Consider the following 26,113-nt stretch of genomic DNA (forward strand, 5'->3'; position numbering starts at 1 on the left):
ATCTGCCTTTAAACTTGAAAGAAATAAAGATTTGACATTTATCGTGATAATTATCGATATCGACTGATATATAAAAATTATCGTTATAATTTTTTTTCGCCATATCTCCCAGCCCTACTCAGCGCTGTTTACAGTAAGCTTTTTAATCGTTTTTCTATTCAAATATGTGCAAGATGATCATCTGTGACCGTTTTCAGCGTGTCGCGCTCGAGACCCGGCCTTCTTTTCCATTCATCAGCGCTGCGGCTCAATCTCGTGTTTTTAAGAGAATAAACGCGTTCTGTTTGATCATCCCATTATGCCTTTCACTCAGACGTCAAAAAATAGTTAGTGAAACTAAAGTGCTTCTCCTGATGTGGGCGGAGGAAGACAACGGCACGGCATTTAAAGATCACTTCCGATGACTGACATCACAGAATTTACCGGTATTTTGGAGCTGATGTGTGAATGGTCTCTTTCCAGTAAAAATCCGGAACGCCGTTGCTTGTGTGAACAGCATATTTGTGTATTTACCGGTAAAGTCATTCTTGCAATTTTACTGTAATTTACCGGGATTCTGTGTGAAAGGGGCTAATTACACTTTCTGCCGTTTACATTGATACGCCAGTAGGTGACAGCAAAGCGACTGTCTTCATTAGTGAATTTTGGAATCATTCAACCGATTTGTTTAAATTTAAAACATGGATTAATTCAAAAACTAAACAAATGAGCTATCTTTATGATTGAGTCATTGAAGCATTGGCTCTGATTAATTTAAAACGCTGATTCATTCATCCAGGAATTAAACGATTGAGTCATTGAATTATTCACTCAACCAATTCATTCAAAAACGCTAATTTACTCAAGAACACACTCAGAGACGCCATCAATTCTGTTTTGGAAATATTTTCTATGGTGCAGCAAAAACACTCTAAGCAATACATTATCTTCTTGTCTATTGAACTGTTAAATAAAAGCGATGTGTTAATGAATCCAAATATGCCGTTTAACTTGAACGAACTTCTACATTCTCATCTGACTTTCTTCGCACAATGATTGACACTGCAAGCTCCTCAACGTTTTCTGACCATGGCTTTCTGACCCAACTGGTCAATTTGGCATTGGTTTAAGCATAATTATATTGACAGCATCTAGATTCTGACCTGTAAGATCAGATATTACGTTAATGGAATTAGTTTAGTTGAACGCTGCCAATAGTTGAAGCACTTACTTAGATTTCTAAGGGAATAAATGAATCTGCACTGGCCAGTAGATCAGAATCTTCAGTCATGAATGCGCTCAAAACAAACTCATTACAAACTGTTGATGTTCGTGCATTGACTGTTTTATTACTTTACCCACGTTGCCTCTGCTCTGGATGGGGTTTTGATTAATTGCTCCTATCTGCCGCAAACTCAGTTCATTGTGAGCGAGAAGACAGACTATGGCAAGGCCAATGGATTTAACTCACCTATTCACAGCGGCTTTGATTTACAGATAAGAGAACTCATAGAGCATGGCAATTCTGGCAGGATAGCTCGACAGTAGTGCCAGCTTGAAGTGATGTGAGAAAGATTAGATTGGATCTATTGGATTTTCTTTTGCAAAAGGTTCACATATTCAACTGAGCAAACGCTTAAATGCTGAGGTTGGCAGTCATCATATGTAGGTCAGCATATGATAGACAGAGTTTGGATTTAGGGTAGAGAGGGTGAAAATTAACACAGAAACATTATAAGATTTTGATTGATTGATTGATTGATTGGAAAAACAAGATAAAGAAAATATCAATGTTGCTTGCCTGCATTTCTAGGTGGTTTTGCTTGTGCTTCTTGACCTTTGATTAGCAGTACTAATAGTGCCGATTGAAAAGACAAGGCCAAACATAAATGTACGAAGTTCAACAGAAACACAATACACTCTGAAAATACTCTATCTTGAACATGAAAACTCTTTATACTCCATGAAAACATGTAGGCACCTTGTACACAGATGTACAGATAATTATGATCCAGTACTCTCTCCTCCTCCTGAATTTCTTTCTTCTCTTTATCTATTCGTCTTTTCTTCCACCCACAGCTTTCGCACTCATGTTCTTGCTCAGTTTGCATCCCACATTAATTGCATCACCCACTTTTCTCATGTAAGGCTTTCATGTATTACTTCACCACTTTTGTTGAGCTTTTGTCTTTGAGTGTCTTCATCTGTCCTCTACTTTGGTATTTTCAGATAAAATAAATGATCTTTCTACAAGGTATCTTTCTGTTATAACGATGGTTGAAACTAATCTCAATTGGACATGTTTCTTACATAAGACTTATTCCCAATTTTGCAACTTTCTGTTAAAAAGTTGGAGATGACCGCACACATTTGCACGTCAGTGACGCCCATTCGATTTGAATTGGCTGATGGCATTGGAAATGATTTTGCCATGAGCAACAGAATTGAGCTTGCACATGTTTCTATCTGCCAGACGAAGGAAAATGAAATCATAAAATAATAATGATGATGTTCCTAATCATATTGGGTTTTTTTTATTGTTCATAGCAACATTCATGCAGATGTTCTTCACTGTTGTTCTTGTTTATTTTTATCATCATAACTTCAGTAATGGCTCTCTTTTGGGATACAGGTTGACAGGTGACAAATGAAGTAGCATGACAGCTCTAAGTTGACAAATGCTAATTAATTAGATACAAAAAAAGTCAGTCTTTTCCCAGGTGTTATAAAAGTTGATGCATTAGCTTGTTAGCACTTTTCATATGTGTTCACCTTTTACCTGTCAAATGTCACGCCACGCTTGACACCGTTGTCTTTTTTTGTCTTTTCCTGATACACACACTGCTGCAATGTAATGCAGATCTCATTATAAACAATTGCATCAGGCATCAAAGTTCCTGTTATGTTTCTCGTACACAGTTCTTGTACACAGTTCTTGTACTTTGGTGTGTGTATACCACAATTCACCATAGATACTTGCTTCTTTGAAATAAACAAGCTCAAAGTGCTGTGTAGACTGCAACACAAGTGACAAAGTTAAAATAAATAAAACGTTTTGAAAGTGTAGAATATAACAATTTTAATGGAGATTTCATTTCTGATTTTAATGGAGATTTCATCCTGATTTCATTGGTCACCGGTTTCTTATTATTGCCGTCCCGTCGTTCTAGAGTCTCTTTTTCATTGTTCCATCTCATACAGTCTCTGGCATGCTCTGCATGTGTGTTTGGCCTGGCATGGCGGGGCGCACTGACTTTAGGTGAGATCCATCATCATAACACAGGTAGGCAGCTTAATAATGCTGGTGTTGGCTTGCTGAGAACAATGAGCCATTTATTTAATCTAACACGGTCATCAGACGCTGTCATTAGAGGAAACCAGGCACGGAAAAGAAAGAATAATACTAGATCAGTGTTCCGTAGATGATTTTCATGTGGTGCAAATATTATTCTCAGTTTGCTTTAGAAAGAAATGCAGGAACGGACTCAATTACCTCACAGTATTTTATTTCATGTAGTGCGGCTAAATATATTCAGAATATATTTTCGAAATGCCTTAAGAATAGAATATTATTGACTTAAGACTTTGGAATTTTGCTAATGCATTTCTTTTCAAAATACACACACACACACAAAAAAAAAAAAATGCTGGGTTTGGGTCAAATATGGACAAACCTAACTGTTGTGTTTATAAATTGAATAAAAAAAAATTTAAACCAATGGTTGGGTTTATATATATATTAAATCTAATAGTGTAATATTATCCATATCAAGATCACTAACGGACCCTTTCTCAATACCAAATACGGCATATTATTTATATAAAATAATATTTTTTGAACAACGCTATTAAAATTAACAACAATACCCTTTATAAAAGACACATGCAGATGGCCTGGATCACAAAAGTGTATAAACAAATGACAAAACAGGCGCTATATATATATATGAGTCACATACAGTAGGCCTATTTGAGGTGTAAATAACTACATTCTCACCTAAAAACTAGTTTTCGTGACACAACAACAGTAGTTTCTTTTCTAAAAATGTACCATAATATTGTATTATACTTTGTTTATACATTACAGTATAATCTCACCGCCTGACCTTTGTTCTAGTGTAACCCACTGAAGGAAAAGCACATTTACGAGCCGCACGTGATGAGCTGTGATGTATGGGATGCTTTGGGACTGTGACAGATTGAACAGGCACTTCCACAGTCTCTCGCTCTCTTTAGAAGAGGCTGGATCAGTGGTCAGACGATCACTTAATCACTGCAGCTTCCACACAATCCTATTGACTTCACTGAGCTCAAGATTAAAGGTGCCATTCACTGATGCTCGGCATCGATCGTCTGCAAGCATATACATTTGAGCCCGTTGAGATGGAATTGTGCAACTGTAAGAGATAGAGAAGATAACTGGGTTCACTATTAATGCCTATTGATCTGATTTATGCAAAAACAATTATTTATTTATTTTTTACTTTCTTTCTCCATTCTCTCTTCATGCAATCTCACTCTAGTCTTGTTTAATCCAGCGCTGAATTTTGAAACCAGAATACATTAGCAGGCCAGCTTTGAGAAAAGTTGTGTTGGATACAGTCGTCCTTGTGCTCTGTTATTTTTTTTTTTTTTTGGTGCATCTCTGTGTTTACAGGATAAGGCCCTTGACTACCATGACTAGTCCGCTCTGTAATCCTCACAAGTAGGCCACGGAGACTTCCAGAAGTCCCCGGAGATGACTTAGACCAGATGGTGAAGCACTCGTCCAGTCCCTGACCAACACACACACACACACACACACACACACACTTCTTTAACCAGAAGTATTTATCTTGTGAAACATTCCCATTTATGAATATTTAAAATGGACTGAACCCACATTTGTACCGCTGGTCTTGAAAAATCACAAATAATTAAGGCTGCTCAGATAAGCGTTGTTGGTTTTTCTATATGGCGAGACGTAAGAAAAGCCAAATGTAAAGATTGCAGTGCCTCATTAGTCCCATTTCAGCAGCAAAATTGCATCTTGAAGTATGTTTACCTTTTAAAACGCATTTGATCTTTTTAACTGTATGCATGTGTGTGCATTGCAACTGCAAAAGCCTCCTGTGTTCATCCATACTGAATGAGATGAGCAGTGAAACAAGCTTGACAGCGCTGCATTAATTAAACATCACACGGCCAGCGTTCCGGGGCTCATTTCATGGCACCTTTTCGCTTGTGCCGAGTTTGTAAACAAAGGCATTGTGGTCTAACTTTCTCACACAGCTTCGCGCCTAAGTAGTCTCGTCAACCCGCTGCCATCTTCCCCGGCGTCTCGCATCCTTGCGTTTCAGACAGAATACTCGTTTTTCCTGCAAGACTCTGATTGGAGCGCTGTTTTGATTTCATGCTTGATGAAACTGGAATTTACAGACATGCCACTTTAAAAGGAGTTTTACTTTAGTTACTAAACACTATAGTGTTCACATTTGAGTAGCTTCCAATTAGCAGTGTGTTTCAGCTGACAATTCCAGTTTTCAGAGCATCATGGTGTGAGTTCCAAAAAGCCAAAAATGGTAGGATCTAAAAAGGAAAAGTGCTCGTCTTCGGCAGAAGCAAGGAAATTATAAGAGTTTGGAACATTTTTAGGTGAAAACATATTATGATTTGATGAATCATCTTTCTTATGGACTTGTCTAAATTGATGGAAATCAAACAATGCCTTCAGCCAACTAGGTCCATTGGCTGCTGATTAGCACTGCTGGAGATCTGTAATGGTATTGGCAGCATGCCATCTCACGAGAATCATTCGTTTCGGAGATTGTTTTGCGCCATCATAAACTAGCCGAGGAACATGAAGCCTAAGAGCAGGTGCATCCTATGGAGCAAACAATTTTGACAATAGCTGATAATGTCAGGATGATGAAGTCAAACATCTCCTGTGGTTCCTCTATCACATCTGAACATTGCTGCACCGTCACAGGATGCCATATATTAAAGGGAGGGAAGGCAGTGTTTGCTTTTTGTTTTACAATTTTGTTATATTGGTTGAAACACTCTTCACATCCTGATAACATTTAATAATAGAAGGTATAAATAATAAAAATGTACATTATGTTTATAAATATGTACATTACAGTATAGCACGCCTCTTGAGACCAGGGGAGTGAAGTTAAAGGGATAATTCGGAGTAAAAAAGGCCAGTAAGAGCTGTGCATAGGTTGATTTTACTCCGAACCATCCCTTTAACATGCCCAGCTCTTACTGGCCTTTGTCCGTTATATGTGCAGAGTTGTAAACAGACAGAAGCCACCTTTTACAGTTCCTCCTGAACCAAAACAAAGAGCTTATGCTGCTTTCATACCATGTAGCTGCTCACGTCCTCGAACTCAGATTTATGTGTTTCTATGTCAACACTATCAACAACAAAATGAATCTGCAGCAGTCAGATGGTAGAAGTCAGAGCTGTAATGTTAGTGTAATGTTATGTGCTTTGAGACATGGGGATAGGGTGACCACTATCAAACCAACCAAATGTGGGACGATTCTAAGTTTGTGTGGGACATGTTACCAACACTAAAACATAACCTGAAACTGTTATATAATGTCTATCTAACTTATTAAAAACATTTGCAGAGGTGGACAAAGTACACAACTTCCTTACTTGAGTGAAAGTACAGATACTACTTGTCAAATATTACTCGGTTACAAGTAAAAGTTGTAAAGACCGATTTTTACTTAAGTAAAAGTACAGAAGTACTAGTTTTTTTAAAAGTACTTAAGTATCAAAAGTAAAAAGTAAATGTCAATGCATTGTTTTATTATTGTTGCATTGTCATTGCATTGTTGTATGTAATACTTACTGTACCTCATGCCTCTGAATCTATACCTGCCTACCTACCCTCATATCAATATCAAATTTATTTCTAGAACACAGTTCCAGTAGTGGGATTGATTGTGAGATTGAATAAGTGCACTCAATAATGTCCACAATGGTTTCAGACACCCAAATGGCTGTTCCCTCAAATAGTGCCCTATAAAGTTTTTTGGCTTTTAGTATTAATATGTTAGCCTTACTGTTATCTATAAGCTAGTGCGCTCCAAAACAATGACAAAATTTGCATTTAGAAGACCAAACCTAACATTGAAAATGAAAATCAGATTGATGTCAGAATCCAACGTCAGATTGACGTTAATCTCCAACATTGGACAGACGTTGTATTGTGGTTGAAATTGAAAATCTGGTTGATGTCAGAAACCAACATCAGTCGGGTTCTGACGTCAACCCGACTTTCATTTACAACCAAAATCCAACGTCTGTCCAACGTTGGATGTTGACGTCAATCTGACACCAGGTTCTGACGTCAACCCGACTTTCCTTTCCAACCAAAATGCAACCCCTGACTGACGTTACTACTTTCTACTCAAGGACCTTGACAGAATTGTAGTGGAGTAAAAAGTACAATATTTTTCTTTCAAATGCAGTGAAGTTAAAGTAAATAGTTTCCAGAAAAAGTACAGTACAGATACTCAAAAAGTGTACTTAAGTACAGTACTCAAGTAAATGTACTTTGTTACTGTCCACCTCTGAACATTTGTATTCTGCCTTTCAGCTGATAAAAGTTTTTTTGTTCTTTAGTACCTTCCAGAAAACACCATTACATCACAATGTAACATAACATGTCTTTTTTTACGTCATTTAAATTCAACATCACTGAGCCCAAAGGCAGCGGCATCATGCAGATAACTATGCCTGAAACAGTTCTGACCAAGTCCAATTAAAATCCAACAAAATAAATAATGAACAAATAAAATATAAAACAACATGAAATTAGATCATTGACAGTCTTATACATTAAGCATATATTAAACCAAAAACTTTCATATTTTTAGAAAGGATGTGAATTAAAACAACCACATCAGGCAACAAGTTGATCAATTCTGTTAAATAAAAATTTTAATTTCCCGAATTATCCATTTGTTTTCTGACGGGTAACACATGGAACGAATCACCGCTCCACATTTTGATTGACAGCTGTCACAACCTAGTGATCGTGTTTACTCTTTTCTTTTCAATCATTGGATAGGATTTAAAAAACGGCGGTTGTATTTGTATCTGTTAAATATAGGTGAAAAACTACGCCGCAAAAAGAATAAATAAAATGCTTTCTTAAAAAGACAAAATAACGCATGCATGTTTTCTTAATATGATAATTAAAAACCAACAGGCTGATGAAAATGCGGGACATTTTCTCAATATACGACGTGCGGGACAAGGGGTGAAAATGTTTTGCGGTACAATGCAAAGCGGGACGGGTGCTCACCCTACATGGGGATGGGATTTTATGCTATCAAAGCTAGCTTGCTATTGCAAAAATTGCCTTCCCTCCCTTAAGTATAGTATGCACAATACATGTTTCTTCTTTTTACTCTTAAAGAATGCTTCAGGACTTTTAAGAAGGATTTCTCGAAGGACTGTGGTGCGTCAAATATTGGCCATGTCTGTAGTGGTCTAGAATTCTAAGAGTCTCTTCTCACGTCTCTTCTCACTTTTCTTTGCGTTATACACAACCTCTGACCCTGTTACCGTACAGCATGTCTTTCTTCCATTCTTCTTTTTGCTTTACAGACTCTTCCCTTTGTATTCTCCCGAACACAGGCACATGTTCCTTCTCTTTGATTCAGTCGGATAATGGACCAGAGTTCCTTGATCCTTTCTCTCGACATAGCAGGAAGGTCTTTCTCTCTCTTTCTCATTTTTCCTCTTTAATCAGACACAGGGTTAAGGAGAGCAAAAGAGGGGATTTCATTGTTCCTGTCAGTATTATGTTGTGTCTTGTGTTCATTTCATTTCATTTCTGTGTGTTGGTTTCATGTGCTTCAGTTCAGTCCTGATCACCTGCTAGTTAGTCTCATTGGTTACTGATTATGTTCAGCTGTCTGTCATTAAGTTCCCTGTGTATTTATACCCCGTTTCTTTCAGTTCATTGTTGGTTCTCGTCTATATGTGAGTAGTCGTCTATATATAAGTCTTGTGCGATCGCTCTCGCTGCCTTCCTCTTTATTATCTTTGTGTTTATTAAAGAAAGTTAGCTTTTAATCTTCCTCCTTATCCTTATAGATCAGAAATGACATCCAAATCCCATTGGACTTCCACTTGATGCTGTTTCCAGTGTATTTTAGTGTTAGCGGTGGTGAAATTTGTGTTTACTTTTACTAATATATTGAAAAGAAATGGCAGTTTGTTTACTCAGTTTGGCCCATTGCTTGTGGAAAACATCTTTTATGTATTATTTTGTGTTATTTATTTTTAAAGAGGCACTGAATGCATTAATACTAAATGTACTACATTTTAAAGGCAAAAATGCAGATTTATATGCAGATGTGAGATTGTTTTTTATTTCATTTACTCATTGTTTTAATACCAAATATATGCAGTCAGTTTAGCATTTAGAGATAAACTAACTGCTAAAAAGTTCACTATGCCTCCTCTGCTTTGTGGCAAATATTTTATTCCCTAAAAAATTAAAGGAATAGAAACAGTCAAAAAAATTTCATTCATTTTTAAGGGGAAAAATATGGCAAATTATAGCAAATTCAAATTGTGTTGCCAAAACATTATAAGAATAAGCATTAATTATTTAAATCTATTTCATCTGATATTATGTCAGTTGTATATGTTGATGCATAAGTACTACAGTACTAAAGTTAAACAGATTTAATATTTTCTGAAATAAATGCACTCTGCGTTCAAAGTGCATTGATTCCAACTAAATACATTTAAGTTAAATCATAATTTTCTGGATGGTTGCTAGGTCTTTGTGAGCTTCTAGACATGTTATAACTATTTTATGCACTTTTAATCTTTTTTTCCTGGAAACTAATGAAGTAGCACTGCAGACCTCTCAGCGTTCTTGTGCTGGCAGTCATAGCCTAAAATGGTCAAGACTTGAGGGCATGGGATGGATTTTGTATCATATGGAATTCATTTGCTATCTGCACTAACTTCAAAGCGAGAGCTCTCCCGTCCGGCCCGTACCTTTCTCGCACCATAAATGGTCTCTCAAGGAATGTCATGAATCAAATTATGGGCTTCTGAAATTCCCACTTGTAGGGCAATGCTACATGAAGAAGGGGGCTCAACTATTTATAACACCCAGAGCTCTGGCAGCTTTCAGGAACATGGACGCCTGGATTTTCAGTTTACAAGCTTTCCAAAAAAACAGCAGAGCACCCTGGAAAAAACATGTATAAACAAAAGAATGTCAGGAGGTTTCCCAGGAGTAATAATATACTGTGTGTGTGTGTGTGGCTAGTCTGACTGAATGACGTTGAATGACGTGATAGTATATTTATATTTATATACTGTCATTGTTGTGTGCTTAAAGACTTTTTAAACTTTTCTTTAAGTCATGGCTTTCTTTCATCTTTTTTAATCTTTAACTTTGAATAAGTGATCAGATAGAAGCAGTCACAATATGAAACATTCATTGCAGCCCTTCAGAATTGTAGCTGAAGGCTAAAGTGGATTGAAATAGACATTAGACTGTAATAGACTGTATTTGGTTGTTTTTAGTTGTTTGCACAATTAAGTGTCCTGTAGGTTTCTCTCAGAAGAACGTAGCGGAGAGCGTTTACAGCTCACCGTCTGATGGGTTCATTACGGACGAGGCAGTTTGGAAATTGCTCGTCATTAAAATTCAGAACTTTGTAACTTATGAGGATGAAACAGAATCACAGGCTTTTGATATTTTTCTGGTGCTGGAGATGGAGTGAGGATGAGAGACTACTTGGTGAGCGAAGATAAATAAATCAGGGTTGAGTAAATAAAAAATGATGGCGTTTCTTGCACAAAATATAGCTTTGTTGAAACTGCAGACTTTTAGGTTTAGAAGTGGCACGAGTCCATCAAAATTCAATCGATTATCGCAGAGTTCTGCTCCACAATTTCTTTGTAATTGCTTGTTTATATTTTTTTTATGCTTGAGAGAGCAATTTCCCATAAAATACTAAGTGTTTTCCCAATTATTCCTACTATATTTTTGGAAAAATAAATACAGGCTCTTGGACTCGATTTTACCCAGCAGTTTCCCACCAGTCCAAAGTGCATTAAACTGCACTTTTGATTGGGATGTCGTTGGTTTTTAGCCTAATGAGCCGCATTAGAAATCCGCCCAGTTGTTTGATGAATTTAGGACAAGTCTCGGCGTGATCCGAGTGCCCAGACTGTTAATAAAAAGGTTAATGAGAGGTTAACAAGAAAAAGAAGTGAGTAAATGGGAGAACCTAAAGTCATTATGCAAATGTGATTTTAGGCAAAAACATCCCGCTGAGGCCGCTATGCTAATGAGCTGATGAATATCTTTTGGGGTGGAACCACCTTCGCTTTTGATGTGAGACCAGAGGAGACTGTAACTTTCGCTACTGAAGCATTAAAACTGGATTGTTTGCTGGAGGAGTCTTAAGAACCATAATGGCATTAAAAACAAGAAATAACAATAATTTATGATATGAAAATGAAAATTCAGTCACCAATTACTCACCCATGTCATTCCAACAGATTGAATAATCTGGGGGGGGGGGGGGGATTCTTCAGAAGAGAGAAATGCAATACAGAAAATGAGTTTCATTTTTGTCTGAAGTGTTCTTTTAAGACTTGCTGCACTTCTAGTCCTCACTGAGTTTGTAATAGTCATGGTGAAGCTGTGCTTGTAGTCAGTTTTTACTTCATGTTTCACCATCTGAAAGTCTTGGAAGACCAAAGCAGCGTCTTGTTCGTCTGAAGTGCAGAGAGCAGTCCGGCATGAAACGCTTTCAGACATGCTGAACTTTGTTGTGCGTTGCAATTTTATAAAAGCAGTTTCTCACATGCGTATTTCTCAGACTATTAGAAATAAAAGTTGATGATGTGCAAAATAAAGACACGGACCATTCAGAGCGAACGCTGAATTCTCCGGGCGATCAGAAAAGGGAGCAAGAGCTCAAAAGCAATTCATTAGATGCGTGCACAGGTGTTATTATTTCAATAAATGAATGTGATGTTCTTTTGAATGGAGTTGAACCTGAATGCTTGCAGTCCGATGTGATTTTGGATCAGAAGAGGTTGCCAGCGCCGGTATCAGGGGAAGTCAATCTGGTTTGACCTGGATTACTTCTGCGAGGAAGCACATCTCATGAAAGATGCATCACCTCTGCTTTCCTTTGCCACTCAACCGTCCCGCTATTCCCCACTTTAGGGAGGGTCAGAGCCATTGAAGGTCCTTGTTTTTATCGTGGCCTTGGAACCCGGAGCCTTTCAGAGCTGGTTTTCTGCTGTTGGGCTTTTAGACCCCCAGAGACCCCAAACTTACGCTGCTTTCAAGTCATGTCAGAATGATCGTGTTTACGAGATAAGCTCACTTGAATGCTGCGTTTTCCACTGAGGGAAACCTTTGAGTCAGAGCTGGTCATAATAGCAAGACGTAGGTGTGTCCAACATCTCAAAATAGTTGAAAAAAAGCCTCATGTATCGTGCTAATTAATTGAACATACTGTAGATGTGGCTGCAAAGCTCGTGTTGATTCTCATTCATCTCATGCATCAATTTTTTATTATTTTTTTTTCCTCCAGAATGTTTTATATTTTTAGCAGAATAAAAATTAGTTTGATGTCAACATAGAACAACTTCAATTGATCGCAAGATTTAATTGTGAATGCGTATTGTAAAATTTAGCTTGTGAGCTGTATACTTTTTTGTGAACAGTGGTAAAGTTTTTCAGAAAAAAAGAAGCTCATTTAATGGTTTAAGCTTACGGATCCTTTACTTTTGAGGACATAAGTCTTGATTTAAGTCTACAAATTTGGTAAATAAATAAAAAATGCAGTGTTTTCATATTCCATTTCAATTGATGTTTTTTAATCACCTAATGTTTAATGACTTTTTAAAAGTATTTATGAATTTGTATTTGTTTTTCAAAATGTAAATGTTCATTTAGAATTGTATATTTAAAAAAATATATATATATATATTTTCTTTCTTTTTTTGTATTAACATTTTTGTTAATTGAAATAAAGCTGAAATAACATACAACATAAAAATTAGATGAGAAACTGTTGAAGCACTAAAATTACTAACTGGAAATAAAAAATAAAGCCAAACTAAAACAAATAAAACAAATGAAATGTATGTATTAATATTTAAAAACTAACAAACCTACATAAAACTACTAAAAATGAAACTAACATTAAAATAAAAACTGAAAATATAAACAATAAAAGCTAATTCAAAATAGTAATAAAAAACTCTAGGGTTGCAAAGGGGCTGAAAAATGTCGGTAAATTCCTGGAAACTTTCCACAAGCTTTGAAAGTTTAGCTGGGGAATGTTGGAAATATTCTAAGTTAAACTTAATGGCAATTTGCGGGAATTAATTGGAAATTTGGGTTGAATTAAACAAACTGCATCAGTTACAAACAGAAGTATAAAAATTGTATTTGGTCATAAGCAGACCATGCATGCAAACTAATAAAAAATTTTTAAAATGTTTAACTTTGATTTATTGGTAAGTAGAATTTTAATCGATTCTCTCCTTGAACAACAACAAAAAGCATGAATTTTGAATAAAATAAACAAGGTTTAACCAAGATTATGCTGCAATATGTTTTTTTTTTTTTTAACTATATTTAAGATCCCTGTTATTGGCTAACCTGCAATTTAGCTAATTTTCTGTTCACTCCAGTTAATTCCCGTATATTCCCGTTAATTCCCATTGGAAATGTCCAAACTTGGAAAATTTGCAACCTTAATGGTATGTAAATAATACTAAAATAACACTGTAAAAATAAGTGAAAAATAAATAAACAAACATGTTAGGTTAACTTAAGTGTCTCCACTAAAACTGCTTGAATGCATCATGTCGCACAAATGTTTTCACAGGAGTAATTTAGTTTAGTTACAGTGTTGTGTGCTGAAATTGCTGTCGTTAGCCTAAATTGTTCGTTTACTTCATCTCATAAAATCCATCCCTGTTCTGTTGTCCTGCTATTGGCATGAGCAGATGTCTGTGATTTCCAAGCAGCAGGTCGCAACTAATGTTGTTCAAAGCAAAATGACCCGTGCTACAGACGGGCTGCAGAGTCTGAATACAGTCTTTCTCTGAAGACATCAGCAGCACTTCCCTCAGGCGGGCCGAACGCTGTTGAACTGCACTGGCACGAGTCGGGGAACGGGTGAATGATGTGTGCCTTCAATCATCTATCAAACCCTGGAAGTTCAATGGTTTTCTTCATATTCATCAGCAAGGTCAGGACTAACTTCTCTGCATGGGCTATGTGATTGACAGTGATGTAATGGCCATACAGAGCAGTATGTGTGTCACGTCTCTCGCCTCTACCTTGCCACAATAATAGTGTTGCTGCCAGGTTTTTATTCAATGTGGATTTTTTTGGAAAAGCTCTAGCCTACTTTACTTCCGGAACAGCAGAAAGCTATTGCTAATGACACAGCGGCCCTGATGTGGCTCTCGCGTCACAGATTGTGAGATCGTATTTTGAATATCAATACTGTATGATTCACCTTTGCTTTGCTACTTGGTAACATCATAGCAAGCACCCAGTAGAAATGATCTAGCAACATCCCAGCGACTGACCACATCATCATGACACTTCCATACAGTGAACATCTAGTGTTGCATGCGGGTTGCATCATTTATCCATGCAGTCTTCATAATATATTTATGTAGTCAATTGAAGTGTCTTCTGGTGTGGAAACATATATTAACAGAAATATAAATACGGATTTATATAGGAAATATTTTAGCAGGGGTATGCTTATAGGTATTTCGTACACATGAATAAACCGGTTAATGAGAAAATGTTGCCTAGATTGTGGACTTGACATGGAATTACTATGAAATGCAAAGGAAATTATTTCTAATTATTCTAAATGTGAAACATTTCCAGTTTGAGTGAATTAGGATGTTCAGTGATGTGATTTTATCCGTTAGGAAAAAGTGGGAGGGGTTTGTGATGTCATTTTTGATATAATTTTGTTATTTTAGCATTATGTATATACTATTGGAGTATTTATACATATTTTGAATGAGATTTTATATTATCATTTTTAATTTAATTTTAGTAATTTTGTTATGCTATGGTTTATATATTCCTAGTTACCTTTTATTTTTATTTCAGTTTTATGTTTAGTAACTTTTATACTTCAACTTCAACTTGTCTAAGTTTCCCATGTAATACTTATATTTTATTTCAGCTATGTGTATATATATATATATATAGAGAGAGAGAGAGAGAGAGAGAGAGAGAGAGAGAGAGAGAGAGAGAGAGAGAGAGAGAGAGAGAGAGAGAGAGAGAGAGAGAGAGAGAGAGAGAGAGAGAGAGAGAAAGCTTCTCTACATCTGAGCGAATGAAGACGTAAGTTGACAGAATTCTGGAACAGTTCAGTCAGATTACATCACATTTGTTTTAACAACATTTTGGTGCTGATGTGTGAAGATTGCCAATGCGGTAAAAAGACGGAAAGCTGTTGCGAGTGTGAACAGCTTTCCGTATACTCTGTTATTTTTACAGCATTCTAACAGGTTTCATGTGCGAAAGTGACTAAGACCATGAAGGTGTATTATAGGTGGTGACATGTTGATTTTATGTTGAGTTTAAAGAAAAGACACAAGTGGAAAGCATTATTGAGCACAAGTGGAACGCATTAGCGATCAACTGAAAGACTCATAGATTGTCCGTTTTAGCATCTGTTCACGGCCATTACAATGATCGCTGCGTGAACACAAAGCCACTGGAGCAGAATGAACCGAATCCCAGCATGCACTGGGATACTGGACACAGGCGATACTCCGCTGTCCTGCGGGGCTGTGGATGAATGGAGTGAAGCAGCGGTGGACTCCTGAGCCTGTCGGGTGGGCGAGCGCGAGCTTTCTGCCAGCTTCACACACACGGGTCTCATGTGGATAAACCTTCCTCTCCACTCCCTCCTACAGCCGGAAACATGAGTGCTCTCGAGACGACACCACTCCCCTCTTCTTTCTTCTCCTCATGTTCTCTGTCTCTATTAACAAGCCTCAGTCTGCTGAATGTTGTATTCGAGGAGCCGATACAGTTACATATTTAAATGTACATATTTAAAATTTAGCTCTCTCTGTGTGTGTGTGTGTGTGTGTGAACTGCTCTGTGTACTATAGATGTCTCATCTCTGCAGAATCCCCAGGACGGACTAAACGGTTTCACAGACAAGGCTTAGTCCTAGTCTCAGTCTAAAATGCATGTTTGAGCTGTTTTAACTCGAAGCAACTTGCACTGATATATCTTAAAATGTCATTAGCCGCGTTTCCATTACCCTTCAAATTGCGCAAATTAGAATTGCGAATTGAAAATACGCCCAATGGAAACACGTCAATTTCGCAAAAACTCCCATTTATCGCAAAAAAGTTTTTACGCTCGCATGAGGAGGTTTTTCAGGCAATTTGAAAAATAAATATTTCGCAAAACTGCAATGGAAAAAGTTTTTGCGCATTTACAGGTCACCTGACGTAGACGACGCGGTGTGTTTGGACAGAATACGAGACAGAGTTCTTTATTAAATTCATATAAGACAAAAGAATTACAGGAATAATGGATTCTAAACCTCAAATAAATGCCACAATCAAGACCTCGAAGCAGAACTGAGGGAGAAACACCCAGAAACTCCTCATATGTGCCGCTCACGAGTATAATAAGGGTCGTTCCTTACCATTAATGCTTGGAAAACACACATACATCTCCTTCCATTAATAATAATGGCAGTGCAGTGGCTGGGATATAGTACATAAACCTAACAACGCCCGTTGCCATGATTTTACTTATCGCAAGAGGAAAAAATTAAGCTTTAGTCGCATAACATCCGTTAATGGAAACGCCGTCATTTCGCGATAGTTTTTTGTCGACATTTAGAAAAAAATCTCAAAAGTTTTGCGTAAATCTGTAATGGAAACTCGTCTACTGCCATTGTTTTGTCTCAAGATGCACATCAGTAATGTTTTTTTTTTTTTTTTTTAAGGCATGTTTATAAGAGCTACTTAAAGGTGCTGTGTGTAAGTTTTTGACTGTTCTAAAGCATCAAAATACCATAATATGTTTGCAGATGTTTAGGAAACACGCTAAGTTCACCCGTTTCTCTGAAAAACACTTCTACAGCCAGTTATTTTACTTGGAAATGTGCGTTCCGTGTTGCAATGTCTGTTTTTGTTTTGGTCTGTTGCCAATTTACCCAATAGTATTTCACCACCACAGGTTTCCATTGGCTGAAAACACAGCGTATTGCAGACAGCAAACAAACTGGGTCAGAGATTGCAGATTCAACCCAACCTAACCCAACCCAACCTAAAAAGTCTTGTTATCCATCTAAAAATCTCCATGAACGGGAGCATATTAAAACGTGATATCAACTCATCATAAATCAATTAAATCAACTAATCAACTAACGTAAGTCTCCACGCATTCCATTGAACAATTGCGCTCGTTCCTGTTGCGTCCTAAATCTAAACAATAATTGATCGTAGTGACCACGGATTCTACAGAAATACCAGTTACTTTATTAAAACTGTGGTAAATAGCCACAATTCTGAAAAGATTCCTGAAAGTCTGCTCAATTGATTGATACATTTAAAGTATATGGTACAGTGGATGGCTATAAGAAGTATTTACACTGTTAAAACAGCTGTTTTTTGTGATGTAAAAAATGAAACAAAGGCACTGTTTACACCTGGTATTGAGTTGGTTTTGGTCGATCGGATCACAAGTGGACGAGGGAGACACATACCCATTTACACCTAGTGTTTTAATCCGTCTCTTTTGTCCACTTTAAAACAATTCTGTCCTGATTTCTTCGAGGGGAGAGTCTATGGGTGGGCAAATGTATAGGCTTTTTCAAATCTTTTTATTTAATGGACAAAATATGTGTTTTTTACATATGAACACAACCGGAAACGACAGAAAAACATGTGGAGAGCATCAGCTTTCGTTTCTGTTCTGACAGCCACAAGACCAGCCGAACGCTGTGTGTGTGTGTTAGAAATCAAAAGTGTTGAGAGAACATTGAGCTTGGTACATTTTTTTTATCTTCAAACCAAACTTGGATCTTAATGCCGACAAAGTTTAAATCCCGTTTGGCTAGTGCACTTCCGATAATGTTTACGCATTAGGTCAGTAGACGGAGAGAAGGCTCTTTTGTGGCTGTTTGAACACATTCGACCACATGAGTGTTTTAACTATGAAAGCAATCTGGTCGAAAGTGGACAAGCTCAAAACATTTTAGAGCCCGTTTACACCTGTATTTAGCGTCGTCCACTTGTGATCCGGTCGACCAAAATGCATCTTAATACCAGGTATAAACAGGGCCAAAGATATATATCAGAACTTGTGCACGTTTGATGTAAAAATTACAACCTGTGCAATGCTACTAAAAACTAAAGTGACATTTCAGAGACACATTTCAATAATGTAAATGCACAAGTGTGCACACCACTCACTGAATATATATTTATGTATAGCGAGTGATGAGCATACATCACAAAAGTGAAGTAGAACGCAGACTAAACTCGTCAACCTTGAACTTTTGTACTGGCGTTTGAATGGAAGTGCTGTGAGTCGCAGTCTGTGGAGTGTTTGCCAGCGGCGTTTGATGAGCGTACAGCGACTCTACTGACCTTAAGAGAACAGCTCGTCAGCAATGCTCATTCCCAAAGCAAAATCACAGCTGTGACATGAGGAATGCTGCCTGCAAAATACATTTCAGTATGATTTGTTTTATAGTTTTTTTTTGTTTTTTTTTTTGTTTTTTTATTTATTTATTCATATTGCCTGTACAAATTTGGACACTGAACAAAAAATAAATAAATATAACTTACATCTGCATTTATTTATTTAGGACATGCTTTTAGCTTTTATTGGCATACAAATGGATGAAATACAACAAAACAGGGTTATTATAAAAAATAAAAAAAAGAATGAATTCATCATTAATGAAGACTTTTTTTGAGATTGCTGGAAATGTTTACATTGCTCCCATGCAATATCTAAAGAAAGACATGAGATGACAAACGTCAGCGTATTGAATTCAGTCTCTTGTATTAATGCATTTGCATATTTAAAATGAAAGATTTGCTTGCATGTTTCTTTGCGTTTTCTATTTGTGTTTGTTTCAGTTTGTAAAGTCTGAATGGGCATATTGTGTAAGACAAGACACAACTCACTTCTCCATCCCCACCCACCGACAGCCTCTTTATTCGCTTTTTTCCTTCCTGGTTGTTGTGTTATTGATCATTGTTCTCAGAGGTCTGAAAGATTTAACTTGCATTGATTTTATATCAGCCTCCAACTTTGTCTTTGTAGCATTATCTGAAACTCTTCTGGTGCTAAAGCTCACTGTACAGCGTTTGTTTAGGCCAAAACAGACTGTAGAGAATCAACTGGGCAAAAAGGGACATCAGGTTTACTCACTAAAGATAAACCGAGATGACTTTATCAGTACACAAGCAGAGCAAAGCAGAGGTCTGTTTATTTATATTTATTTATGGGCTTTTTATAGACATGTTTAAAGTGATAAAAGAAAGTGACAATAGAAAATAATAGAAATTATATATATATATATATATATATATATATATATATATATATATATATATCCCAAAATGCACATAAAAATACACTGAAAAAAATGATTAGTTGAAATTAATTTTAAAAAAATTATCGTAAGTGGTTGCATTCAATTGATTTTATCTACATTTAAACAAATTCATTAAGTTGAACTTAATCAATTTTAGTTCAACTTAATTCATTTGTTTAAATGTAGATAAAATCAATTGAATGCAACCACTTACGATAAAAAAAATTGATTAATTTCAACGAATCACTGATGGAAACACAGCTAATCAAAGTTTAAAATTGTTAAATGTAATTAAATGGAATTTTGGAATATCATCCAAAGCCGTTTACAAATGAGGACACTTTTTTAATTTATTTTTTATTTACCATTTTGTGATGCCAGATTCAACCCTGTACAATCCTCACACTGCGTCCTATTGTGTTCAAAACGTGCATTTTGTAAATTTAGAAATGTGAATTTGTAAATGTAAATGTGACCTTAATTGATTAATTCTTAATTAAAAGCGATCATATGGCTCATTCTTTCAGACTCAAAACCACGCTGAGCTAAATTCTAATTGGAAAGATATTGATTGAGCCCTTTTACCAGGCAGCGAGATGCATTTGTCGGTATTGGCTTTCCTGGCCACATCTGAGCGCGTTTGTCTTTACCCTGCGCCTGATATGCATTCTGTGCGTGTCCAGAAAGTAATCAGCATCCGCTCACAGATTACAGGCTGCCAGTCATTGGTATTCCTGCGCCGGCGTGTGCTGAGACGGAGGAAAGGAGGGATGCATCGGAGGAGATGGGTCATCACTCTTGTCTTCCTTCTCCTAATGGGGTCTGACACGGCTCCGGTGGGACAGAGTAATCAGACCAGTGCTCCCAGCTCGAGGCGTAATGACCAGCACAGCTGTGCAACAGTCACGCATGCGGCTTCAGATTTCTAACATCTTTTCTTAATTGTGGGACTACAAGCCAAACATGTTGTAAATGCGGCTCTGGTTTTGCATATTTTACTTTGGACATCAAGCGATGACACAACACGGTACCATGATTGCATTTGTTTCAGTTTGTGCGGTTTTGTTCGTGACTTTTGAGGATGAAAGCATGTCATGCAACCTGTCTGTGTTGACACCCGTCTAATTTAACTGAGTGACAGATTCATTTGCTCAGATACCGTAGTTTGATGGAACACACAGTCCTTGACATCAACAAAAGACAGATTATTTATTTATTTATTTATTTGACATTTTGCACTGAAAAAGTAGTAATTTAAAACTTGGTAATTGGTAACATTTAAATAAATTTATTCGAGTATCACACATTTGTGCGTGTGTGTGTGTGTATGCTTGCTTTTTTTTTACTGCCCTTCAGAATCTACATGGTTCTGCCACAGTATTTATATATATATATATACCCTACTGGGGGATATATATATAAAAAAATATATATATTTTTTTATTCATTTATTTATTTATTTGAAAAAGACGGATTTTTAGCAACAATTTCATTCATTTTTACTGTCAATAAGAGTTGACGGGATGTAGAATTCAACTTTGTGCCACATCGTAAGCATGCAAGGTCATTGTTTATCAGATCCCCTGGTCGCTTTACAAAAAGACGTTCCTGTATCTGCTTTTCTCATTATGTTTTGAAGATCTATCAGAATCAGCGGTGGTTTAGATAAGACGCTCGACCCCTTCTGTTCATCTTTGTTTGCTCTGTGTGTTGTCAAACCTATGAAAGCAGCGCTGGACTTTGGACAGGATTTGTCCCTCGACCACCACTGGCATGTTTTCTCTCACGAGTGTCTCATCGGAGGCTGCCGCTTCTCATCGAGCTTCTGAAGCCGCTTGAGGATCGATGTCTTCAGTCGGACCGGCGGGCTTCCGAATATCCCACGCGTGCGTGTCTCCTATCAGCCCTTAAGACGGCCGTCTGGGGACATCACAGCAGTCGATCGATACCTGCTTAATTTCAGTCCACACAGATTTATTTGACAAAAGCTCAAACATGATTTGTGGCTCCTTGAGGGAGTCATGTCAATGGCTTTTGCTGACCCTGGCGAACGCGTGCGTTCCTTGTGCAAGTGTGTATCACGTAGATCGCTCACAATATATTTTGTTTGCTCTTTGATTATGTATGGTCCCGTCTAAATCTTCTATTGCGTTAATAATGGATTATGGTTTGCCAAGCATATTCAAACATATCAGAGTTAAAATAAATATTCCCAAGCGGTCCTATGCCAAGAAATGTGAGCAGTTCTTGAAAAGAAGGATTCTTCAATGTTTAAAACAATATACATGCAATGTACAAACAAAATGGTTGGAAATATCTTTCCTGGAAATATCTTCTCATCTTTTGTTGAGAGCAGGATCCTACTGGGGGATAGATGTAGTTTTTGGCTTTGAAGCTCCTCTGGCAGGAACGATGGGAATCTATGCATTGCGCACTTTGTTATATACATGACAGCATCCGTTAAGTACATCCATTTTAATGACTCCACTGGATACACTGGATGGATGTTGGAAACCTTTGTTGGAAAATGGTTCCAACTTGCAACTAACAATTGTATGACTTTTAAGATACATTAAACATTAAGATTAAACAAAATCAAACAATGCATATGTGTTAGTTGATGCACTGTGAACTAACATTAGCATAGATTATTTAAATGAGGAATATTGTGATGTGTTTGTTCCCGGAAGAAAACTCAAGAATACAACAGAGGCGTTTCAGGGCGTTCAGAAATGGATAAAGTGACACTTTGTGACTTTGCAAAGCTTTTTCACACACATTACACACTAAACAAAGATGAACATGTGAAAAAGCATAATAGATCCTCTTTAACAGTTCTTCATTAATACCTTCATGTGCGTTTTTCTCGGTCGTTTCATCACGACTTAAAGACAGCAGTGGTTACGACTCATATAGGAACTTCCCAGGAACTTGATCTAGTTATCCTCATTCCTCATCACATTGAAAACACACGCTTTGAATAAACCGATCTGATCGGTTTACGTCGAGTGGAAATGCTTTCATTTCTTTCTCTTTTCTCTTGCAGTGACACCGGAAAATACCATCAATCCCCGATACCATCACCCTCAAACCAAAGACTTTGATCAGATGAATTCTGGCACTGGAGGAACACGAACCGTCCCGCTGGCTCTGGTCTCGATATGCGTGTTTGGGCTGTTGTCAGGATAATATCAGCCAACTGGGTCCGAACCCCAGTCCGAGGACCGCTTTTCACGCTGTTTTCTGGAAAGAAAATGTGCCAGCTTTTAAAACATTGAGGTTGAAATTCCAGCAAAGAGATGTCCTCCAATGGAAATGGATGGAGAATGGACAAAACTGGCATTGATGCATTGAGGACTGATGATGGTGAAAAGAAAATGAACTGAGAGGGGACAGTAAGAAACAAAACTGTCCTTTCATAAACCTTTTTTAATCACAAAGTGTTTCTATCATGAACGTAACAGGCTACTAAAAATTCTGCGAACACTTTACTGCCTTGAATAATGTCTTTTCTACAGGGTTCAGAGTAACACTTTCAGAGAATTAATTTAATTCTTTAATGATGTATGATCTATTCAAAGCATAGTTCTGAGCTGAAATGAGCACAGTCGCATATCAGCGTTTTTAATAGAAGTTATGCAATATTTCTGATGTCACGTACTGCTTTTTGAATATGTCTTGGTACCATGTACCTAAATGACCTCCTTTTTCAGCATTTTTAAATGTACTGTTGTTGTTTCTTTTCATCTGAAATGGCGTATGACGCACCTTAACAAAATGTATAAAGATGTGTTGATTTACAATGTATTTATTCTTGGTTACAGAGTGACATTAAACATATAATGAAACTAAATATTTGCCACAGGAGGTTAAATGCAAAAAAAAAAAAACATGCTTTATTATTACAGTATAATAGTATAGTTTTTCTTTGTTAACATTAACTTACAATACTTCAAACTAATGTTCATTTGGACATTTAATAATACATTTTGTTAACATTAGCAAATGCACCGTGAACTAACATGAACAAACAATGAATATTTTCCATTAACATTTACAAAGATGTAATGCTGTAAAAAATGCTCATTGTTCATGTAAACTAATGCATTAACTAAAAATCAAATCATAAAGTGTTACTACTAATATTTACTAGTAACACTAAAATTGTGCTGCTCATCAGTTTTTTTATTTTAGTTTTAATTCATGCTCAGTTTGAATGTTTTCACCCTTATTGGATTCAATTGTCAACTCAAATTGTTACAGCAATAGTAACAAATAACAATATATTTGAACAAAAAGCATGACCATTGGGAAACGTGGAGAAAATGAGATCCATTGAGATTATTGAATATCCTTTTTTAATGCAGACATATGTCACATTATGCAAGTAAAATGTGCCGTGGATGTGTTTCATGTTGACTCTACCGGACATTTATTGTCACTCCAGACTGTGTTTGTCTAGAGTACAGCGCTGAAGAGCTTTTTAGACTATTAAATGTGCACCTTCCTCTTGTAGAACGCAGTCTCAGAGGTCCAGGAGAAGATAAATACAGAGGAATCACTCATTTCATCTGCTGTTCTCTCACAGCTCTTTCTGACAATGGAAACTTTGCCCCAAACGGTCAACTGAACTCATTAATATACTGGCAAATCTCAGGACGCAGTTTTTTTTATCTTTTCTTGAAGAGCTTCAAAGGGCTCCTCAGAGGACTGTGAAAGATCTTTGCTTCTGAGTTTTTCTATCAGTGTTCGGGCTCTTCAAATTACTTATGCACTCTGTGGCACTTCTGATGAAAAAAGAATAAGACTCATGACAGATTTAAAATGATTCCCACAGTTACCCGTTTTCATTTTTGTATATTTCTTCACGAGGAACATATCCAGTCCTCCAGGTTTACAGGGACTCGTCATCTTTAAGTGATGTTCCTCCATGTCTTCTGAAGCCTCTCTGAAGCTTTGTGTGAGGAACAGATCAAAATGTAAAGGTGCACTTAGTGTCTCATTAAAAAGTTTGTGCTCAAAGAAACGAATATTCTTTCAGTTTAAATCAGTTTAAGATTGTGTAAGTTCAACTTGAGATGAAGAATTCTGATTAATTGAAAATTAAGTATGATTATTTTAAATGATTATCTTGTGAAACTTCTAGAACATATCCAGGTAACATTTCATCCCAATATAAAAATAAAAGAAAACATGAGAGAAAAATGTATTTAATGTCAAAATTTAATAAAAAAAAAAAAAAATAATACTTAATGATCCTACAAATGTGGCTTGGTTTTATTTTTATATAATGATTATATTTTAAAAACAATTTTTTTTTTTTTTTTTTTTATAATTTTATGTTAATAAATGTTTATTTTATATTTAAATGGGTACAAATTTACAATAAGGTTTCATTGGTTAACATTAGATAACTACATTAGAACTAACAATGAACAATAATAATAAAATATCAATTCTTACATTAATATTAATCTTGGGTAATGTTAATCTCAATCACAAGTTGTATCCATTAACATGAATTAATGCACCATGAGCTAACATTTTTATTCACCAACACCATTAACAAAGTTAATTTATATTTTTATTAGTGCTGTAAAAAATAAATTGCTCTTTGTTAGTAATGCATAACTAATGTGCATGAAAGAGAACGCTTATTTTAAAGCGTTACCATTATATGTATTACTTGTATTGTTTTTCTTTTGCCACTGGGATGAAATATTACAACGGACAATATTTATGCTGGTACTTTGTCTTTTGCGGCAGAATTTAATTTTGCATGAACTCTCCCTTTAACGCCTGCAGTAACAGAGGCAGAATGCATGACTCAACAGAAATAAAGGATGAATTAACATTCTGCCTGAAATTTGAGCCAAAGCAGCGGATTGCTGTCCTGGTCTCGAGAATTAAGGTCAGACTGCATGAGAAGGAGAGAGGTTAAGACTCTTGGTCTTGTTTATGACAAACAACTGAAGCTCGCTCAGACATGACGCGAGCCAAACTCATGCAGTTAAAGAGTGCTTATAAAATCAAGCTGCTCTCGTATGTATTTGAAGTAATAAGGAGGCGAGCGAGCGCTCTTGTGGGACTCCCCAGGGGCCTAAAACTGCAGGGCGGGAACAGCTTTGCCAGAGCGGCCCACCGCCTGAGAGTTTGTTGTGTAACTCCCCATGCGTCCGTTTGATACATCTCTTCCCCATCTGTCACTCAACCCTCGACTGCTTCCAGATCTCTGGGGCTTTGCAGGTCTTTTTTTGCAGACGTCTCCAGTCCACCCGTTTGTTGAATAGATACAGTAATCATGTGGAACAGACTGAACATTTTCCCACTCTTACATTATTTGTGGTTTAATTAAAGAGACCATATTATGTCTTGATTTTGTTTTTATGCTTAAATGTTCAAAAAACATTACATTTTCCCAATATTCTCCATTGTTGCAGCTCCTCTCTTCCCAGTCTGTCAGTAACGCTCTGTTTACTTCCTGTCTCTATGAAGCCCCTCC

At 36.7% G+C, this 26,113-nt stretch overlaps 1 protein-coding gene across 1 annotated transcript in view; it reads left to right on the plus strand.

The window, feature by feature from the left end:
- Positions 1 to 24,836, plus strand: part of gpc5a (glypican 5a) — a 172,338-nt gene extending 147,502 nt beyond the window's left edge. Inside the window, exon 8 of the mRNA XM_084105848.1 lies at positions 22,658 to 24,836. Within this exon, the coding sequence (XP_083961974.1) occupies positions 22,658 to 22,800 (143 nt within the window). The 3' untranslated portion in view covers positions 22,801 to 24,836. The remainder of the gene's footprint in view (positions 1 to 22,657) is intronic.
- Positions 24,837 to 26,113: the final 1,277 nt, after the last annotated feature.

Source organism: Abramis brama (assembly GCF_963993115.1).
Source record: "Abramis brama genome assembly, chromosome: 2".
NCBI classification, from domain to species: Eukaryota; Metazoa; Chordata; class Actinopteri; order Cypriniformes; family Leuciscidae; genus Abramis; species Abramis brama.